Source organism: Phalacrocorax aristotelis, chromosome 19 (genome assembly GCF_949628215.1).
Source record: "Phalacrocorax aristotelis chromosome 19, bGulAri2.1, whole genome shotgun sequence".
In the NCBI taxonomy this organism is placed as follows: Eukaryota; Metazoa; Chordata; class Aves; order Suliformes; family Phalacrocoracidae; genus Phalacrocorax; species Phalacrocorax aristotelis.
In genome coordinates this window covers 811798-833591 of record NC_134294.1, presented here as the reverse complement: position 1 = coordinate 833591, position 21794 = coordinate 811798, and the positions used below count along the sequence as shown (strand labels likewise).

The following is a 21794-nucleotide window of genomic DNA, read 5'->3' as shown; positions in this document are numbered from 1 at the left end:
GCTCGGCTGCGTGATGACGTCATCGGCAGCGTGCCCCTGTGCCTGAGCCGAGGAGACCCCGCAGCGAGCTGCCAACGCCCGGCGGAGACTCTGAGGTGAGCGGCAGCGCCGGGGCGGGTGCGGGGCCGCCGCGACCCCCGCCGCCAACCCCCGCGCCCTCCTCCCCATCGCCCGGCCCGGCGCCGCCGTGCGAGAGCCACCGCCGTGCGGGAACCGCCCTGCCGGGGCCCGCGGCGTGTGTGCAGGGCCTCCCCGGGCAGCGCCAGCGGGGGGTGCGGGCCCCTGCGGAGCCCCGTGCGTGTCCCCTGTGTCCCGTGTCCCCCCCACTCCCCCCACCCGGCCCCTCTGCGGGGGGTCGCGGCCGCTGCGGGGCGGGGGCGACGGGTCCGGGGGCGGCGGTCCGGGCCGCCGCCTTCTCCTTCCCCTCCCCCGCTTCCTGGCGCGGCGGGCGGGGGCCGGACCCTCGGCGCTCGGGAGCGGCGGCAGGAAGCGCTGCCGCTCCCGGGCCGAGGGCATCGGCCGCCGCGGGGGCCCGGGCCCCGCTCCGCCGGCCTGCCCTGCCCTGCGCTGCCCTGGCGGCCGCCGCTTCCTGCTCCTCGGCGGGGCCGGGCCGCGCTCGGGGTGCGGGGGAGAGCCCGAGGGGCAGTCTGTGCGTGCGGGGCTCGGCTCGGGGCTGCGGGCGCTGTGCAAGGCTTCGCTTTAAGCTGTGCGCGCTGCGAAGAGTCAGGTCCTACACGAGGAGGAGTCGGGCGGCGCGCCTTGCCTTTCTCATCCCGAGGTGCGAGGTGGCTGGCTTGCCTGAGGTCCTTCCCGAAGCCGCTGTCACACGGCGCCGTGGTGTCGCTGGTTTTGGCTGGGGTAGGAGCCAGCCCTCCAGATGTATATACTACAGTAGCGTGTCACCTGGCTGTGTTTTAAAGGTTTGCTTCAGTGATCTGGACTTAGTGTTTTTTCCTATAAGCGGGTAGAACTTGGAGCTTGGTGGCGACAGCAGGAGACACTCGTACAGCCAGGTGGCTGTGAATGTAACAACTGGCATTGTGAAACCTTTGCTTAATGAAGAATTGCAAAATGGTCAGAATTCCTCTTGCCCGGTCCGTGTGGGTGCTGCAGCCGCTGGAGCCAGGGCAGCTTTGCTACCCGCTACTGACAAAAGCATGGGGAAGACGAGGCCTTGGCGAGGAGGCCATGTTAGATGACAACTGTGTAGTCGGAAGTAGTTTGGTCCGGCCATCTGTGTTTGTCTTTGTCTCGTGTTCATCTGTGCTTCTTCCCTCCTAGGAAAGGAGGTGCTGGCTGTCGTTATTCAAAGTGCTAAATCACAGGGCCCCAAATGTCTTTTTTTTTTTTTTTTTTTTGTTTTGTTTGTTTTTCTGGAAGGGTGTTTAAAACCTGGATCAAGCTCCTTGTACTGTTAATTGGAATAACTCAGTAAAGCACTTAAAGCTTCTCTCTACCAGTTAGCAAAAGGTTTTTATGCAAAACCAACTTTAGATAGAAAGTCTTTGTAGTTAGCGAGCTACATGTGGAGAATCCGTTGTTCTGCTCCATAAACTGTTCCTCCTCCTTCGTGTAGGATTATGGGGAGGGCAGTACAGGCAAATGTGCATTTGAAACAGGTCTTAGGGGCGCACGTAAGACTTGATCAGTGCATTGCTAACTGCAGAAATGGTTGTGTTTAAACTGTTCGCTTGTTCTGTGCTTCAGTAACGATGAGGAAAAGGATTTTTAAGTGTTGGCAGGGAATAAACCTACTGTGATGCAAGATAAAACATGTTTGCAGTTTGGTAACGTGTTCTAGGCAGAAATTTTAATCGTTAGATTTGCATACTTTGAACTTGGTTATTCATGGCCTGCAACTGATGCTCTTGGTTCATTATGTGCCCTGCTTTGGGGATATTTGTTTGCCGGAAACTGATGGCCGCTTTTGGGAAGTTTGTTCTGTTTTTACTGTTAAACAGAAAAGTTCTGGAAGTTTTAGAATGTCTGGTGAATCTAAAATAGACACCGTAGATCTCCTACTAAAAGAACAATAGTAAACAGAAATGGAGCCTGTCTGAAACTCCGAGGGATTTCCCTGGTGAGTGTGTAACTGCCTTTCTTACTTGCCTGCAAATCATGTGAAAGGCCGATACAGTATGAAGCTGACTGCTAATCCTGATGTAGAAGTTCCCTCTGGTTAAAATGCAGCTGCAGTACTAAAATAAATTTCCAAGCCTTATGAGCATAGACAGCTGGACATCTTAATTAAAATCTTTTCAACAGCTCTCTGTTACCCTACAAGCTTCAAAGTCAATACAGCATATTGATGTAGCTGGGTTCCAATTCTGCTTCTGGCTCCTGAGAACTTGTACAGTAAATGAATGTGCATCGTTGCAGTTGAGGTGTGTGTAATCTGTTTTATGCTAATGTGAGTGCTCGCAGCTTTTAAAAAGTCATCCGTGGGCTTGTGTATTTTAGCTCCCTCTTCCCTCTCCTGCCTTTTGTGGTCAGCTGAGCTTTCACTATGTCATTAGGCTCGATCATTATGAATTTCAGTGATCAGAGCTTCTAGAGCAACAGCCTGCAAGGAGGAATTGTAGGGGGGTGTAGTTATCCTCGCTCTTGAGGCTCCGTTCCTGAGGAAAGAACAACACTTTTTTTTTTTTCTTCTGTAGAAGATGAAGGTGCTGCCAAATTAAGTGGAAGTGAAATTGATTTCTGGTACTCCTGGTAACAGGAAGCTCTCTTTAACCACTTACCCTGTTGTAGACTTATGCCTTGGCTCCTTTCATCCCATTGTGCTGAATGCAGATGAACCTCCCCTTTATTTTTAGTATTTAATATATGACAAACCAGTGCAGTGACTATAGATAAGCATTTATACTGAAGCTTTGAAGAAATTTAAAGTATCTTTACACTTCTGCAGCATATCATCGTTTAACTAGGTGGCTTCTTTCAAGTCCTGTTGAAAATAGCTTACACCATGCTAGCTAAGGGTATCCATCGGAAAGGATTACTCCTCGAAATGGCAGGTAAGCCCCTTTCACCAGAGCATCTCTCAGGGCTAAAGCCTGGCACAAAGTCATCCCTCCCTGAGCATGTACGGCCATCCATCTGTAGCGGTTAGCTGCCTCTCGCTGCCCCTGCTGTGTCTTCGTGATGGTGTGCAGGTGAATGCCTGAGGTAAGCGACAAAAATGGCATTAAGGCAAGACATTCCCAGCTTCTGGTGGTGGATCCTTTAGATCGGTGTTGGAAGGACTGGGTTTGTTTATGCAGTCCTGGCTGTGCAGTAAACTGAAAAATAGTGAATGTGAGAAGTGGGGTTTCAGCATTGCCGTCATGTATTTGGTCTTTGTAATCTTCCCTTTGAGTTTCAGATAGTGATTTCTATTCTAAAGAGTTTTAAAACTGCAAAATACTGTTTGGCTTGTTTTCTCACCAGTAAAGCAGCTTGCCCTTTTCTTGAGATGTATTGACTTTTCTTCTAAACAAATAACATTTTACAAAGAGAAAACAAAGAGTTTTGCAAAAGCTTTTAAAGTCTGTTGTTCTATTTTAAGCTCTGTGCTGCTAATTCACCCCGTTACTTCTGAATGTTACGGTGTAATTCCTGGCGTGTGAGCTGTTCCATGCGCTGTTATCTTGTCTCGTGAAAAAACAGAACAAAACCTTTTTTAATGAAGTAACGCAGGGGCTTCCTTTGAGCCTTTCTGTCTGGAGGTGGTGTGCAGATACCGCCCCCATCTGTACTGAGGCTTCTTTGCCTGTGGTCACATTGCGTGTTGTCTAAGCGTAGACCAAACTATGGCCGGGTGAAGGTTTTTACCCAGTTAACACAGTGTTAGAGCAGACCTTAATCTGTGGAGCGTGGGGCTCTCCAGTCCCACTGGGCAGAGGCCTGGGGACAGCGGGACGGGATTGCTGTCACTTGCGGTGCCAGACACGCAGCAATAGCTGAGGCTGCCAGAATTGTCTTGGTTTGTAACAAGCTGTTTTGAATTGCTCAGCTCTTCCCAAGTTGAAAGATGCTGTGCTGTGTTTTTGGCCAATGATGAGTGTACTGTTTTGGGGGGAAAAAATGACAAAAATGCTCCTGCAGCTTTGGATGCGAGGACAGGAGGCATCTGCCACTTCGACTGGCGCAGTTGTTTGCGCTGGGCCAGCTGTGGGTCGGCAAATGGCTGAGTGCAAAAGGACTTGTTGTGGGAGGGCTGTGTGCTGGGCTTGGGTTTGACGGCAGACATCCGCTGCTTGTGGTCCACCTGGATGCATTTGGGCAGCTAGCTCGAGCTTAGTGACTTGTTTTTTAATGGCTGGGCAGTGTTGCTGAGCTAAAGGCTTAGTTCCTCTCAGAAGGATCCTCTTCCATGTCCTGGAGCGGGGGCTGTTACTTATTCTTGAGCATCTTCTGCATTTACCTACCACTGAGAAGCTGCCAGCTGCCCAACAGGCCCGTAGTCACGGTGCTGCAGGTGGCTTATCCTATGCCGTGCGAAGGAACATGGTTCCAGGTCCTCCGGTTCCTTTCTCCGGTTGGGTGAGTGAGTGCAGGGCAACCTCTCCCTCTTCAGTCCTGGTGTTAGCGAGCTTCCAAGCTACTTTTAGTTTTAATAGCAAGGTAGCGCGGTTGGGAAGTCTCTTTGGGAGTGTTTTTTTAACAAAGCTTCAGCTCTTTAGTCCTCAGACAATATGTTGCTGCTTGGCCCAAGCCATCCCCCCTGAACACAAGCTTCCTCAGGACACCCTTCAGGCTGTGCGTGTGGTCCACCTGCAACTGTCCCATTCCCTGAGCATAACAGGAATGAGGAGCGATCTGTTGCAACCGATGTGCATGCTGGGTGCTTCCCATTATGCAAAAATGTGCCTCAAAATAGAGGAACTTCTGCCCGTGTCTGTGTTACCACTGTTAAATGTAGTTGGCCATGGGTGTGGGGAGAGAAACATTAAGGCTAGCGCACACCATGATTCGTTAGCATGTGCGAATGGGAGTGTAGGTGCAGCTCGTATTTCTAAAAATTAACAGTATGAAACTAAGCTAATAAGGAGAGGGTTTTTTTAATGTGGTATGAAAATAATGGACAGGATTTGGTTACACGGTAGGGTAAAATAGCTTCTGCAGAGTATGAAAGTGAAGAGTTCTAATGTAAGATCAAAATGCTTTTGACAGGAAAGGCGTCAATGTAAGCCCGTATACTTCCAGTGTTTAATCTGGGACAGGTTTTCCCAGTGCTGACAGCTGTCTTTGACAGTGTAACCTTAAACAGAGCGACGACAGGGAAGCTGATGCTTCTGCTTTTTTCCGTTGAGTTTGTGATAAAGTTAAGGCAGTTGTTCTGAGCTGCGAGGTGGCCCAGCCGGCCAACACCAGTGCCAAGGCAGGTGGGCAGATGCCGTGGTGTAGCTGCTGTAGCAGCAAAGAGCCCACTGAGTCATACTTTCTCTCTGGGCTGCATGGGCAGCCTGCAGTCAGTCTTGTGGGATGATATGGCTTTCCCCTTCTTTTTTGAGGTTACAGAACTTGAAACGTGTTGGTAGTTTAGGTTCAGGCTTTTAAAATTTCCCCACCCAACTGCCTTCACTTCCTGTCTTGTGCATGTCTTCACTTTACCAGTTTGTTGTGAGGAGCCTTTACAAAGATGTGCAAAGTAGCTCTCAATTCTGACATAATTAGAAAAAGAAAGTTGCTTTAAGTGTCAAAAATATCAGTTGATCTCAGACATTTGCATTTTGAGATGAGATATTGCTTCTTTCTTTGTAATTTGTAGTAACTTGTCCAGAAATGGGTGCTTCAAAACCACAGAGGTGTTGGGATATGCAAGCTCTGTCATATGGCAGACTTAGGGATGCTCCAAGATCCCAGACACATGCTTTATCTCGGACAGGATTCCCGTAATGATAACAAATTTGGTGGGTTTCAAGAACAATATCAGCTTGAGAGCTCAGTTAGGTCTGTCATGGTGCTGGTGACGGCGTTCCTGTGTCTCTTCATACAGTTTGTTTTTGTGGGCCTGCCTAAATGTTTCCCATTCCTGCATCCAGCATCAGTTTGAGACAGTGGATGCAGATGTGTGAGATGGAGCCCGCCAGCGTGCTTTGCTGCTGCCAGTCTCTTCATCTTCAGATTTGAGACCTGCTGGCTGCAGATCTGGATCTTTACCTGAATTTTTGTGTTTGTTTTGATGCCAACTTGTAATGCAGCTGAGGTTTTTTGGCCCTGTGTCTTATAATTAGACACCTTCCATATAAACCAAATAGTAACTCCGTTTTTTGGAGATAGTTCTCCCTTGTGGAGGGCAAATTCTGAGATAGGATTTAAAGGATTGTCTGACTTCTTAGTGGCAGTTTTAAAAATAAATGCTTAAAAAGAAGGGTATATTTTTCAAGATCCTGAACTGATGTGATACAAGATTGTTTCTTCAGTCTGTCCCTTCTGCGTTTTACAGGTTTTGCCCTGGACTTCATGATGTGCAGTGTTCTAAAGGAGTGCAACTCCTGTGCTGGTTTGTAGTCTGACAGCCTTTCTAAGCTCTGTTTAAGAAATTAAGTACCCAGGCTTTAAGCTCAGTTTGGAACACTTGGGAACAAATGCATGTCTGTATATAGCTTGTGTGCTTGCAGCGGCCTGAGCTATGGGGAAGATGGGCCGGTGATCTTGGGTACCAGGTAGTTTAGAGGATGTGTTCTTTTAAATTTCATTTACCACATGGAAGTGGTAGATGTGTTTAGTTCTGGGGTGAGATCTCCATTAAGAAGATGAATCCTAGCAGGCTGAAAGGTGGGCTTTGGGCTGGAAGATCAAATAACTTCTGTAATGGCTGCTGTACACCTGCAGAGGAGAATACTGGCCATGGTAATGCTGCTCTTGAAACCAGTTTTGCCTTCTGTGCCAGTTAGAGCTGAACTCCAGAGAGACTTAATTGGAGAGCAGCTTCTGCTGGTGTTTTGCATCACAGATTTGTGACAATATCAGTGTACTTAGAGGTTCAAGGTCTTTTAACTCTACGGTTGACAGCTGAACTCGTGCGGTCTCTCCGTTAGCAGTTTGCGATCTTTGCAGAGAACTGGTGCATTGTACAGAGCGATCTTTGCAATGAAGTGTTTGTTGTGCCAGGTTTGTAATACAGATGTGCAGTTAGTACCTTCTGCCTGTAGTGCTCGTAGGTGTGTCTGGTGGGGAAAACCTGATTGCTTGGGTTGTGGTCGCGGATTATCTCTTTGGTGCCCCTGATCTGGGAGACTTCTCTTTTAAAAGTAAAAGTGTTAGTTTGCTGTAGGGATAGAGGAGGTTGCAGAGGGCAAGGACCTTGCAGTGGTAGGGCAGAGGTGCCTTGGAATGGATGTGATTAATCTATTAGTTCTATTCATCTACAACCTATCAAATAAAAACAAATACTTAGAAATGTGGGGCTTTTACAAGGAATGAAAGTAGTGTGGAAGAGTGAAAGTGGTTAACAGATACCACAAGTAAAATCCTGTGAATATTGTTCCTTTCATTGGGAGTCTTCAAATGCTTTGACCCCACAGAAGTTAGATGAATAACCTGTTTACTCTAAAATTACATTGTTTGGGGGGAAGAACATGGTTTATTCTTAGTTTTCAGAAGTGACTCTGTTTTCTTGCAGTGTGGAGCAGGCTCTCAGGCAGGATCTGGAAGCCGTGCCGGACTGGTTAAGTGTTGACTCCTGAGTTAGTGGTGTATACTAAAGAGCATCATGAAATGGTTCTTGGTCATCGGCTGACGGTTGCTTGCAGCAAGCTGTGTTTAGCCGGTACCTGTGATGAAATGGCAGCAGTTTCAGTCCCGCCTGAAAGAGGAAGTCGTGGTGCTGCTGGGGCTTGACAGGAAACTAGTGCAGGATGTGTAGACAGATTTGACAGCTCGGTTTCCTTTGGCTAGGAGAATGTACACATTTTAACCTGAAAACAGACTTCAGTAGTTTAAAAATAAGAGGAATCTTAGCAGGCTTGGAGGCTGCGGTTTCTGCATCGAACTGCTTGTGCGGAAAGAGTGGAGGCAAGATCAAACAGATTCTTACCTTTTGGTTTAGGAGGGAACACAGATTGGGTACAAAGAGCCACAAAATTTCACTTAATTCTTCACAGTCAGTAGCTCATATTGCTGCTAGAAGGTATTGCAAATACTCTGCATTACAGGCAGTTTTTAAAACTAAGGAGCTCCTATAGTAATACCATGTTTCATGTCCTTGCCATTAAAATGGGAAAATGAGGCCCTCGGTGTTAGGGTGCGTTTGGGACGGCATTTCTTGCACCTTGTGCTTAGTAAATGTGAACCTGCCATAGGTGCCATGGATTTTTTCAGGCTTTTGTGATCTGTTGGTGTCTTCTGGTGTGTGTGCACAGGCTTGTGTGGAGAAAGTGTGGTATTTCAAATGCTCCATTGCACTGGGAATGATTACCTGCAGCCTCCCACTGGAGACTTCAGTTAGTCGTTTGTTTCAACGCTTACATCTCTCTGTAACCACTTTTTGGGATTAATCATGAAGGCAGATCAGCTGCTTTTCATAATATGTAACCGAGCTTTAAAGCAAAATTCTGTAAAATGGGCCTGTTCATCAGATGGTTCTATTCCAGACTGAACTTGACAAAGTTTACAAGGCTTTGTAATCTGCAATTTCCAGGATGCTAGGTCCCAGTTTTCCAGGATACTGTTGAGTTCTTGAAATCCTGCTGGTGTGGTCACATGCAGAACAAGTTAAAAATCCAAACATTACTAGAAGTCTGATCAGTTAATGTGTACTTTACTGAAGCACTTGAGTTTTTGATTACAGTACAGAGAGGCCTGAGAAATTAAATCAATGCAGCGTTGTAGGTTTTTTTTTTTTTTAGAAGCCTTTAGATCTTCCTGAACAGAACCAAGTCATATTGACTTGCATTACATTCCCAGTCTTTATCAGCTCTCCTCTCTGGCCTTGGCCAGATGGCTCAAAAGCCGCTCACAGCACTCAAACTGGGATGACTTCAGCGTTTTCCAGTCTGTTTCAATTCCCTCAGCTACTTAAAACTACTTGGAGAGTTTTTTGGTCCTGCTGGGTGTTGGAGATGTATGTTCCCTTTTATGAGGCTACTTTGGAGGGGGGACAAACCCAAACCCCTTGTACCTCCTTTGTTTCTCCCTCCCCTGGTGGTGTGCTCTGGGGGTGAGTTACTCTCTAGTCGTATCTCAGATTGCACTATGTTACTGTTAAACCACAAGTCCATGATGTATGCGTCTTTAAAACTTTTCCTATGGAAGAGTAGGTCCCAGGGCTACTAAGGACTACTAGGAGCACCTAAGCTCCCTAACAATGAGCTTGTTTGCACTACTGCTCTGTGGACCTCTTAGAAGTGGAAAACATAAAGCAGCTCATCCAGCTAATCTAGAAAGCCTACTAATCCAAGTAAAATAACTTATTCAACAGCTCCACTCTCCCACTGTAAGACTTTGGAGGCCTATGCTTAAGACTCTAAATCTGTTTTAAAACTTAGGCTATCTTATCTCAGTATTTAAAGATAAAGTTATATATCCATAAAAAAAAAGGCTGAGGGGATCCCTTTACCTGAAGATGTGTTCAAATGCATTTTTGTCCTTTAAAGATGTAACCCTGAAGTGTCTGATGGGTGAGGGGGCAATTAAACAACTGTGTGAGGGAAGTGGTAGTTGCTTGGTACATAGAGAACTTCTAGTGGGCCAGTTCAATGTTTTACGCGATAAGTTTTGTTCATTTTTCCTTTAGGAGGTAAAAAAAAAACAAACCAAAACCCAACAGTGCCCCTCAGGCCTTTCCAGGTCCCCTGTTGGGCAGTTCAGGTTCTGCTGTACACTCCAGAGCGAGGCCTTGGGTTATTCGCACTCTGTTCCCGCTGCCGGAAAGCTTAAAGGATGGGGTCTCCTGGTAAGAAAAGGTGGTGGGTGGTTTGGGTTCAGAGCCTTTGCCTCAATCCCACACCCACTGCAGGGTGGTACGTGTTTGAATCTGTGATGTGGACCATACCAACCCTGTGAATCTGAGGTACAGGGTGAGAGTAAGCAGTGCTTTTTTGGGAAATACCCGTAATTTGAACTGCTGGCGTTCTCTACTTTATGGGAGTAATTATGTAGATAAAGTCGATTGTTCACCGCAAGAGTCAGAATTGACTGTATGGGAATAATGCAACCTGTGTGCAAGGCATGTGTGTGCAGCGTGTGCTTCGTCTTAGCTGGAGTCTTTGACCTGCACCCTTACCAGGGCACAGCAGCTGCTGTCCTGGAGCCAGCGTGGGGACTTGGCTGTGTCTGAGGACGGGAAAGAAGTGGAGGCTTGTAGTACACTCGTGATCTCATGTGCTTTCCTGATACTGTGGGTTCATTTTGTTGATGCTGTCTGGAGTAATGAGTTTTAAAGAATAACATTAAACACACTTTTTTTTTTTTTAACAAAGGCATATGTGAGCTGTTCTTGTATGGGTGCATATACAGAATTTTAAGATTTATAGTTAATCATGGGTTGGCACGCTGCAATGAGCATAGGAAGTGCTTCAGAGTCTGGATTTTTCCTCTGGTGTGCTTTCAGGGTTTGGAAAGGCTGTGTTGAAGTGGATGTGTAACCTCCAAATTATGAGTAAACAAGGAAATACAAACAATTGGGGCAAAAGGGTAGAAGAGGAGGTAGAACAGGAAGGGAGGGGAGGAATACAGAATGGAGGAGGTGGTGTCTGCCGGGGGAGGGCAGGGAGGAAAGTGAGATGAGGTTTCTCTAATGGGGTGGCTGCCCAGGGCTGTTAAGCTGGAGGTGGACGTGCTTCTCCTCTTGTGATAGCACTTGGGGTCAGCAAGGACAGCCGGAGCAGAGATTTCCTGAGTTTGGGTGGCACTGTAATGACTTCCAGTTGAAACTGAAGAAGTATACAAGAAGTGGGTGGGAAATGCAGTGTGGAGCATTGTTTTGAACTTCATATATGAACTCTGAGAGGAATTCACGAAGGCTGCTGCCTGTGCTGTGCAGCGACACAGCTGAGTGGCTGTGTTTGGGTAAATCCCAAAGCAGAAGGCAGAGGATGGTGCTTTACTGCACTGATAAGGCTGGCAAAATAGCGAGGCATGCTGGTAACTTAGGCTGGCTTTAGTTGGAGTGTGCTTGAACGTGTTTTGATGCGTTTTCTGTTTAAAACCAATCAAATACCTGACACCCCTTTTCCACCTTTATTTTGAATGTGAAGCCTTTCTTAATTGGGGTCTGAGGTGTGCTGTTCCATTGCCTGCCTTCTTTCCGATGACTTTGTGATCAGCACCACCAGCGTGGCAAGGCACAGCTATGTGAACACCTTAGCAGCGGAGGCAATATTGACTAATATTACTTAGATATAAACAGTTGAGCTAACCTGAACACAGAAAATGTCTTTTGAAATGGAAACAATTGCTTTGGTCTTCTGAGTAAATGTGTGTTTGCTTCAGGGCCAGATTTCAGAGCTTTGTGTAGTATTAATGAAGGACCTGTTGATATTGTTTTGTGCATGCTGCTGTTCATCCTGTGTGAAACTGAGGTCTGCTGCATAAATCATCATCTTCTGTTATTGTAATGTTGAAATACGGCACCGAGTAGAAGACTGGTGATAACACCTGATGCCTCCGCAAATCCTTCATCTCTGTATATGTTGCAAGATGTATAGATAGCAGTACTGTGAGTATGTGGTGTACCAGATACTGGCCAATCTCCTGCTCTGAGAAAGAGTCTTTGCTGCCATTTCCAAAAAATTGACTGCTTGTGGATCTCTCCGTGGCTTGTGAGAACGGCGGTGATTAGTATTCCCCTACAAGTACTCTTTTTAGGAACTTCTGAGGATGTCTGTTAATGGAGGTAGATGGTGCTGTCTCAATCTTTGAACATCCCTGCAGCATCTGAAGAAAAGCCAGTGGTTATAAAGTTTGTTTTGAGTCACTAGCAATCACCTTCCCTTGCAAGCGTGGCAATGTGACATGCGGTATCAAATCACGTTGCTAGCTCTGACTGGAGCGCTCAAAAACCTGGAATTGCACTGTATTTCTTCCAGATCAATCTGAGAAGTGAAATCCCCAGAATGTACCCAAATGCATAGTTCAGTGTGGATCAAATCAGCTTTTTTCATGCAGTTACCCAGAACTGAGAGCTGTGGCAACACCCTTGCTAGGCAAAAGCATTGCCACCATTCTGAGGTTAAATTTGCTGCAATCGATGTCTCTTCACCCCACCCCGAGACTCAGTTTGCAAGGCTTTGCTGCTGTAAATAAAAGTACTTCCAATAATATGGAAATGTTGAAAGTCAGTGGGAGCTTTGCCGCTATGCGTGCTGGGGTCAGGATTTCACACCTGTATGGGAATGAATGGCTACAGGCCTGGTGCTTTTCTAATTGAAGTAATATATTAATGAAGGGTAGCTGTGCCTGGCACTAGAGGTAGCTAAATAATGTTTGGAGGAGGTGTTGATAGCAAATATTGCTTTAGTTCATGTGCTAAAGTCTGTGCTGGATCAGTGTCGAGGTAGCTGGGTGCATCATGTTTTTGTAATGGCTGGAGAGTGACAGGATTCCTTGGGAGCGGGATGCCCCGCTGAGCTTCTCAGGGCTGTTAGCTACTTCAAAGTGGGGATAAAGTACTTGTTAAGTAGCAACGTTAACCAAAAGATTGTAGAACTGTTCTTAGGCTTTCAAAGAAAACCAAAAAAAGGCAGGGGGAGGAGGAATTAATTAAGTTTACTTCTGTCTGTATCTGCTTATTTTTATACCAGAAACTAGTTTCAAAGCTTTTACTGCTGTGTTTCCTGATGAGCTTTCTCTGCTAAAATCTTCTCTGGAGGGAAGACACCTTGGGAGGCCTGTACATTACTTAGCAGCTATCAAGTCCCAAGCTTACGCTTTTGGCTTTCGGTGCATCTAAGGCTGGATGCTTCCGTGCATTAAAAATGATCTGGAAAGACCTTATGATGTTGTTTTTTCTCACTTGTAGGTTACTAGGAAAAAACCATGCTGAATTTACCTAGCCCTTCTTCCCAGCGCAGAACAGTGACCGTGCCAAGCATAGTCTTAGGAGGTGTTTGGCAGTTGTATGCAGTGGGAGGGGTCTAGCTGCAGGCAGGAGGTATTTGCATTTATGAGAATAAGCAGCTTCCTATCTGTGTGTGGCGGAGCGAACAGATCTACCAACTCACCTAGGAACGTCTCATTTTCAGACCCCACACGTGCTGTTAGTGGTTTGAGCTCCGGTCAGAGCTCATCGATGACATGTACTGTTACCTAGTGAGAATTAGAAACATCTAAATGTGTGTGTCTTTTTTTTCTTCTAGGTTCTCACTGGAGTTGATATTCTAGTAGACTTCAGCTATGCAGACGATCAAGTGTGTAGTCGTGGGTGATGGTGCTGTTGGTAAAACCTGTCTCTTAATTTCTTACACAACAAATAAATTCCCATCGGAATATGTACCAACGGTAAGTGAGAGAATGACTCTGGTTGTTCTTTGGGCATGGTGCGGTAGGGCAGCATGAGTTTCCTTCCTAACTAACCTTTGTGGCATGCATGCGTTAATACTTGTTCTTATAGCCTGCTTTCCTGTTGGAGGCCCACTAATGTGCCGTGGGAAAGTGATGACCAGTGTTTGGTACGCTGCTGCTGCCGCCTGGCTTCTGCATTACTTGGTAGTGCTGGGATGCTCTTCTGTATCTGGTCGGTTCTGTTTGATGGCCAGCACCTGGGTTCTGTGAACAAGATTATTGGCAGTTGTTGGGACTGCTAAGTGGAGAGCGAGCAGCAGGAACACCTTGCTCTCAAGCTTGCTCTCTCGGTTCTTGCCACATCTTTTGGGAAAGTAGTATTTTATGTCGCTAGAATAGTTGGGGACTATAATTAACATTTTATGATGCTCATTTTTGCTTTGCAACTCTGAAAGATCCAGAGGTCCTGCAGTCAGCTAGGGAGTGTGGCTACTTATTTCTCACAGGCTTAGCTGAAGTCATGTTTGGATCTAGACTGCCCAGTCTCACTCATTTGTGCTTCCGAACACTTTCCAACTTTGTGTGTGGTCCGTGACTATTTCTAAGTAACCTTTTTTGAGTCTTACAAGCTCAGTTTCCTGAGATATTAAATCCCTTGGCTTATCTAAAGAGCAAGCAAGGAACATGTGCGTTTTCTTTCTATTAGAAAAGTGCTTTTCTTGTTAATATTGCATATGCGAGATCAGCGTGCTGACACCAAGGTGGTTGAGTTTTTTAGTGAGGCTGTTGCCAGAGGCTGACATCTGGATGTTCTTTTTACTAGTTTTCTTTGTGATGGGCCTGAACAGGCCACCTTCTCCAGGTATGCAAATCAAGGAGTTTGTCCAGATACTTCAAACAAATTTAGATCTGGAAATGCATCACAAAGAGGTTGAATGCCTTTTGGTGAAACAGTCAATGAACTCTTCTGTTATTATGAAGAAACTTAAAAGAACAGGTAGCTCCTCTGAGATGCTGGCTAGCTCCTGCCTGATAGCTCTTTCAGAACAGCTACTTTATAAAAATAACCTCGCTGTGGAGAAGTTGCTGTGAACTTCACCGCCTCTTTTTGAGGTGTCGGTTTTGTACACCCCCCAGAGATCCTCAGCATTTGAAGTTTGTTAGGAATAGGACAGACTTCCATAGAACACAAATGTTTGTGTTTAGTTGTAGATCTGGAACTAAAGATGAAAGGACTCCCAAACCCAGGAGTATTCAGGTTGGATGCAGTGTCCAGGTCCGAGTGTCAGAGACCTGGACAGGCTGGAGAGCTGGGCCCAGGGGAACCTCATGGGATTCAGCAAGAGCAAGTGCAAGGTCCTGCCCCTGGGGAGAAACAACTCCCCGCACCAGCACAGGCTGGGGGGGACCTGCTGGAGAGCGGCTCTGCTGAGAGGCCCTGGGGGTGCTGGGGGGCAGCGAGGTGACCCTGAGCCAGCACCGGGCCCTTGGGGCCAAGGGGGCCAGCAATGTCCTGGGCTGCATGAAAAGGGGTGAGGCCAGCAGGGCGAGGGAGGTTATCCTCCCCCTCTGCTGTGCCCTAGTGAGGCCTCATCTGGGGTGCTGCATCCAGTTCTGGGCTCCCCAGTCCAAGAAGGACATGGAACTGCTTGAGCAGGTCCAGTGGTGAGCTACAGAGATGCTCAGGGGACTGGATAAGAGAAGACTGAGTAGGGATCTCATCAATGCTTATAAATACCTGAAGGGCGGGTGTCAAGAGGATGGGGCTGGACTCTTTTCAGTGGTGCCCGGTGACAGGCCAAGGGGCAACGGGCACAAGCTGGAACACGGGAAGTTCCACCTGAACATGAGGACAAACCCCTTCCCTGTGCGGGTGCCAGAGCAGGGGCACAGGCTGCCCAGAGAGCCTGTGGGGTCCCTTCCCTGGGGACATTCACACCCCGCCTGGATGCGGTCCTGTGCCCCCTGCTCTGGGTGTTGGACGAGGTGATCTCCAGAGGTCCCTTCCAACCCCTGCCAGTCTGGGATTCTGTGACTGCTGTTACGAACTTGAGGGTTGTGCTGTAGGCACGGAGACCCAAGCACAGCCTCTCTCACGGAGATCCTCTCATTATGGACGGATAGAGAAGAAAACGTGCTTGAAGCTGCATTTTGCCATTCTCAAGTTTGAGAGTGGTGCCGGGTATCCTGGTGTGATGCGTCTAGGACGGCCACATCCCACGCTGAACCTGTAGGAGTCTGCTTGTCCTATTCAAACTATTCTTTATGGTCAAGACAAAAATGAAAGTGGTCAGTGAGTTGAAGCAGTGAGCGTTTCTATACTTAGCCTTAGTGAGGTGACCCTTAATTATATTGAAAAATGTTATAATCTTAAATGTGTGTTTTTGAAACCTTGTGGGTTTGCCTGCTGTCCTGCAGGTGGTAGTACTGTCTATAAATCCCTGCTAACAAGCAAATTGGAAAAGCTACTCAAAGAAACAAAGTTCCTTGCTGGTCAAGTGTGCTCAGGGTGTGCTGAGGTTCATTTGTGGTGCCTTTTGAAACTCTGCCATGTTTCCAGAGTAGTATTTACCTCTTAACTCCATGGCTTGATGAACTTGCTGTTCTGGGGATATCACAGAACAGCAATCTGTGGGTGTATCCTAATACACCTCGTGGTGTATTTAAAACTCTGGAAACTGGTGTGTAACCTCTGATATTCTGGCTAATTCTTCTAGTAATGAACAAGTAAAGAAATACAACAGGTAGCATTGTTCTTAAAATGAAAGCAAGCGGTCTGAGAGTTGACAAGCCGTAATATCCCCAGAATGTTTGTGGCTGAATAAGGGCCCTGGGGCAAAGCGGGCAGGACTCGGTGGTCCATGGCACACAGCAGTGAGTGGAAGGTGGGGTGCTTTAGGCAATCAATGACAGTCTGCCTTCAAACTGAGCTCCTCGGTGTGTGTGGGCACTGGAGTGGCTAGTGCAGACAGCTTGTGCTGTTGCCCTCCATGGCTGTACTCATGCTCTGTGATCAGCGCAGCGCTCTGCAGCAGTGGGGCCAAAGAATCGGTGGAGAATGCACCAGCTCAGACAGGTAGATTAGTTTCTTTCACTTGGTCCTGTGTCTTGCAGCTCTTCCTTTTTTTTTTTTGAGGATATTTACCAGTGGGAGATGGGTTTCATACTGGTGCTGCACGTGGTTTGTCACCTGCGTGTGTTTGATGTCACTGCCATTCCCAAAGGAGGCAGTGAGGGGCATGTCTGTGGAAAGGTGCTGGCGACACTTGGGTAGTGGCAGATCAGGTGTGAGTCCTGTAGCACAAAAGCTCATGTGACCTGCCTGCAATGGGCTGTCTGGCACTGGTGGGAATTGAAGCTTCTTGTTGGGCTGGCTGCTGCTCTGTTTTTCAGCCTCTTTGGCACAATTGTGGATTATGCAATGAGACTCTAGTTGCCTGAAGGCTAGCCTTGTACCCCTGGCCACCTTAGGGCTGAACCCCAGACCTTTTTGACAGTGGGTGTACCGGGGCGGGAAATATCCTCCCATTTTGCAGATAGGGAGTTTAAACAGAAATGTGAGGGGAAAATGCATGCTAATCCACCTAAAGGGCAGCTACAAGTATTATTGCTGTTCGCTGGGCAAAATGAGGGGATGTCTTTGGGAGATTAAGCTGCTGACCACCTTCTGATGTCTCAAAGAGCAAATGCTCTGACCTTCAACGCGGAGCGCTCCAGTTTCTTGTTCTGAACCTGCCCTTTGGAGTCTTGAAGTTGTAGTCACTGCATATTGATACGCCATGTGAAATGCCTTCCACCCTTCTCCAGCCCGAAGATCTTTTTTGTGTCTGGATGCTTTCTGGGGAGGCAGACTCGGCGCAATGTGTGAAGGTTTGGGTTGTGGGTGACAGAGAAGTGTTGGAATCTTGTGCAGTACTTCAAAGTCTTGAATGCTAATCCAAAATAGTATGAGAGGTGCATTCTAGCGGATGTGCCTGGGGATATGCAGCATGCTGTGGCCGTGGCTGCTTTCTCAGATGCTGTGAGTTGTGACAAGCTGAAAAAATCAGTGTGGTGTCAGGTATTGCTTTAACCAGCGCAGTCAGGTGGAAAGGAGACAGATCTGAACTCTGGGAAGCTCAGCTCTGAAGTGCTGTCTTGCTGGTCTTACCTCAATTTTTAGTGGGATTTTTTCAAGGACCTAAGCTCTTATTAAAGCCCTGTTAATAGATGCATGTGACTGCTTATTTCTCCATGTCCCCCCCTCCTTGCCTCTTTAATGTCAGGGTTTACTTCAGCTGCAAGAGCTGCTCAGAGTTCAGTTTTGTGTTGAGGCAGAGCTTCCCTGTCCTTATTCAGAGATCTCAACTGTTCCTTAGTAACCTTGCAGCACAGTATGCAGGGGCGGGTTGGGGTTTTTTTACAGTGAGAAGGATTTTTTGCTAAAGGTACTTCCTGAAATACTGTCTGTTGCGGTTCTGAAGACAAAAAATGGTTATTGAAATTAAGGATGCTGACCTCAGTATACTCCTTTATGCTGAGGGTGTGGGTGTTGAAGGTGGCTGTGGGTAGGTCTTCATGCTCAGCTGTGTTGTAAACAAGTTACTGGGTGATACATTGATGGTAGTGTTAGCTACCCTGTGTGCTAGGTCTGCCCTTGATGACAGGACTATTGTGCCAGATGCTGTACAGAGATGATATAACTTGGTCTTCTGGAGATAGGTTCTCCATTTAGATGGAGAGTGAATTTCACACAGACTGATTTTGACCAACTCTATTGCTTCCTCCAAAGATGGAGGAAAAACTGCTATTGAAAAGATGGACTCTGTATTCCCTAGGTGTTCAGAAGGATGAACTTCAGAGGACTTGGGTCCCGTGAGGAGCCCCATAGCCCTGTGCCCTGAAGGGCAGGGCTGATGTTTATCATTTTCGTCTCTGTGGGGACATGTTCACTGTGTCAGACCAAGTGTGAAGGTTGAAATTTTTGTGGCAGTGTGGGAAACCTCTGCAATTACAGGCAAGAGCTGTTGCAGGTGTTTTACTCGGTGGCTTTTACCCAGTTACGGGCAGCGGTGTACCTAGTGTGTCTGTGCTTTAGATTCCTTGTGGAAACAGCTCTTGCATCCCTGTTCCAAATTGAATTGTCCTGTTAACAGCCTTAATGGTAACAGCATTGCAAGCCTGCTGGCTTCTGTCACCCTGTGCAGATGACCCTTGTACAAATCTGAGGTGGTCTGGCAAGGTGAGTGGGACGATAGTTTAAAAGATGGCTTATTCACATACTCTTAAACGTGTTTCTCTTTTCTTACCAGGTTTTTGATAACTATGCTGTAACAGTGATGATTGGAGGAGAGCCTTACACCCTAGGCCTCTTTGATACTGCAGGTGAGAAATCAAGTGCTTGTGTCATTGTAACTGCCCAAGATTTAGTTGGGGTGATGTTGAACATGAAGACACACAGTTGGTTCTTTTTTTTTAATGAAAGGGAAAAACCTTTCTTGATTCTTCTGGCCTTGGGAAGTTGCTAAATTGAGTTTAACCCCTCCCACCCCCCACCCCCAATAAAAACACCCAAACTAACAAAACCCAACCTGGAAAAAACCCCACCAAACCAAGAAAACCTTCCACTCCTTTTAGAGCTGTTTTGTTTTGTGATACCAGATGACAAATTTCAGGCTTTCACCTCTAATCTAGGGGAACCTGAAGGATAAGGCATTTGTTTTTAATCAAAGTTATAGGAGAAAATTGTGTTGAATAAAACATGGATTACATGTGGGTTTTGTTTAGTAAGTAGGCTATTTTTTTTTGACCAAATGTCAAGACAGAATGACTAATATTAGAACATCTTAGATGTGCATGTGGTTTGTCTGTGTTCTTAACATAGAAGAAGTCAGGATGTTGTGTGCAGTTTCAGAAGCCCTCTTGCTGTGTGCTGCTGTTAAAGAAGCCTGCAGATTTATTTTTAATTTATGGTTATTAGACTGTATCTCAGTTTCTGGCTGGAGAAGTGTACAGTGATTAAACAGTGTTGCTTTGCACATGTGAAAATTTAGCAAGAAAGAGTAGAAACTGGTTCAACTGCTAGTCCCCAACGTGTAATAATCCCAAAGTGGTATGGCAGCATCTGGCATTGCAAACTATTCTTCAAGAGAGCTTAGTTGATAAGCTGTTACCTAAAATTGTCTTGCCAGAACTTAATCTGGCTGTTGCCAGCTGTATTCTTTCAGTTGCATCATTAGTGTCTTGTAAGATTGTTTCATTAATCATATGCTTCCAATTTAACATTGTAGCTTCAATTAGTTCTTCACATTCTTCTCCCAAATGTGATTTGTGTTAGTTATTGCAAACTCCTTAGTTCATGGAGAAGAGTTAAGTGGAGATGAGAGGCTCCTTCCTGACACGCCTGTGTGGGCTGCTGTAGGGCCCGGTACTCAGATGGCTCTCAGCTGCACTGTTCTGGTACCTCTGTGGGTTCAAGCTGTGTTGGGTCCTTCTCTGCTGAGCTCCTCTGGGTTCAGGCCTCTGGAAATTGGCGTGTGTGTAGATACGCGTATCCATGTACTGTCTGTCAGCATGGGGGCAGTAACCCCTCTGGTAGTCCTGAAAATTTACTGAGTGGCTTTAGTGCACGTAGGTGATTGTGCACTTGTGAGTATAAAGGCTTTCCTTTTGGAGCTGGGCTTCTGAAGTGGGAGGCTTTTCTTTAAAGGTCACCTGCTTTTTGCCACCTAGTAGCCAGCACAAGTTACAGAACTTAAGAATGGATAAAACCCCTATTACTAGCAGTCAAATTCAAAACAAAGACCTTTTTTCCTTTTCTTTAAGACATTTGTGCTATGAAGACAAAGCTTTTTGGAGTAGTCTGTTAACTCCAACATCTTTTGGCCAGTGCTTAGCTCCCCTGTGTCCGGCCAAGCATGGTAGCTGTAACAAGCTGTTTAGAAGTCCTTCTTCGAACTGTAGATCTTCCTCTCCTGAGATGTCCCAGGTGTTGAGTCATCTCCTTTGAGATCTCAGAGGTCTCTGTCCTGTATGATAGGCGAGAGAGCATCGATTGAAGTCTGGGGCATTTTGAACAAGTGTTTGATTTGATTGCCAACAAGCACAGCAGCTCCTTTAGTGCCGGGTTTGTTTTCTAAAAACAGAGTGCACTTGAATTGAGCAGAGGAAGTTTTAAGAATGAGCTTGGGCAGGGTCGAGCCAGTGGGTCGGTGCTAGTGGTCGGTGCCCTGCAGAGACTGTCTGTGCTCGTATGGACTCAAAGGGATGTGAAGCACAGCCTGCACAGGGGCTTTGGTGTGTTTTTAGCGAATGCTGCTGGATGGCCTGAACACACTCACCTGTAACAGCAGCATTTTCCTCAAACTGCTTGGAGGATGCTTCACTGAGTGTTCGCAAGCGTAAGTCAGAATGTTCTAGTGAACAAAACTGCTGCTTTTTTTCCCCTCTCCGAACTGCAGGGTTTTTGCAAGGTAATGAAATTTGATGACATGATACTTTCAATGAATGGACTCGGTGCAGAAGACCTCATCTATAATCAGGTCCGTGTTCTGCAACCTACCATTACAATTGAGGAGACTGTTATGCCGTCTGAGGGTGTTTGATCTAAAAACTTATTGGAGCGTACTCCTGTCAGACTTCCCAGCTCTGTGACTTTAAGCAGGTCGTTGTCACATAGCAACTGAGTGAATTCTGTATTAGAAAACTAGGATCTTCGAATGTTTGGGTTCAGGGCATGTGTATTTGCTTAAGAGTTAGGATTAATCACAGTAATGCTGTTGTGCTGGAATATGCGTTCTAACCACCTGTAAAGGGTAGTATTTCATTGTCTGGTCTAACACTGTGTTAACTTTCTCCTCTTCTAGGTCAGGAAGACTATGATAGATTACGACCCCTCAGCTACCCACAGACAGATGTGTTTCTGGTCTGTTTTTCAGTGGTGTCTCCTTCTTCATTTGAAAATGTGAAAGAAAAGGTTGGTCGAACTCTGCTTGAAAAGGGAGCTGCTGCAGTGATTTGAGAGACATCTGAGGAGTTATCTTAAGTGGTAAATAACAAACACTGTCTTCTCTGTCTTTAGTGGGTACCTGAAATTACTCACCACTGTCCAAAAACTCCTTTCCTGCTTGTTGGGACCCAAATTGATCTAAGAGATGATCCCTCAACAATTGAGAAACTTGCCAAGAACAAGCAGAAGCCCATAACTCCAGAGACGGCTGAAAAGCTGGCCCGGGACCTGAAGGCTGTCAAATACGTGGAATGCTCTGCACTTACGCAGGTGAGGGTTGGTCTTTGACTATTTTTGTTTGCTTGTATTCCATGCTTTCTTCCAGTTAAGGGGAAAATCAGCTCACTATAGATGTGAAAGGGTATGAGCTCTGTTTCTGCTG

At 46.5% G+C, this 21794-nt stretch overlaps 1 protein-coding gene across 2 annotated transcripts in view; it reads left to right on the top strand.

Moving 5' to 3' along the window:
• The window catches only part of CDC42 (cell division cycle 42), a 28895-nt gene continuing 7101 nt past the window's right edge, over positions 1-21794 (top strand). For both annotated transcript variants that reach the window (XM_075114199.1, XM_075114200.1), the window contains exons 1-5: positions 1-95; positions 13281-13422; positions 18717-18789; positions 21270-21379; positions 21485-21682. In XM_075114199.1, the coding sequence (XP_074970300.1) occupies positions 13318-13422; positions 18717-18789; positions 21270-21379; positions 21485-21682 (486 nt within the window). In that variant the 5' untranslated portion in view covers positions 1-95; positions 13281-13317. The remainder of the gene's footprint in view (positions 96-13280; positions 13423-18716; positions 18790-21269; positions 21380-21484; positions 21683-21794) is intronic.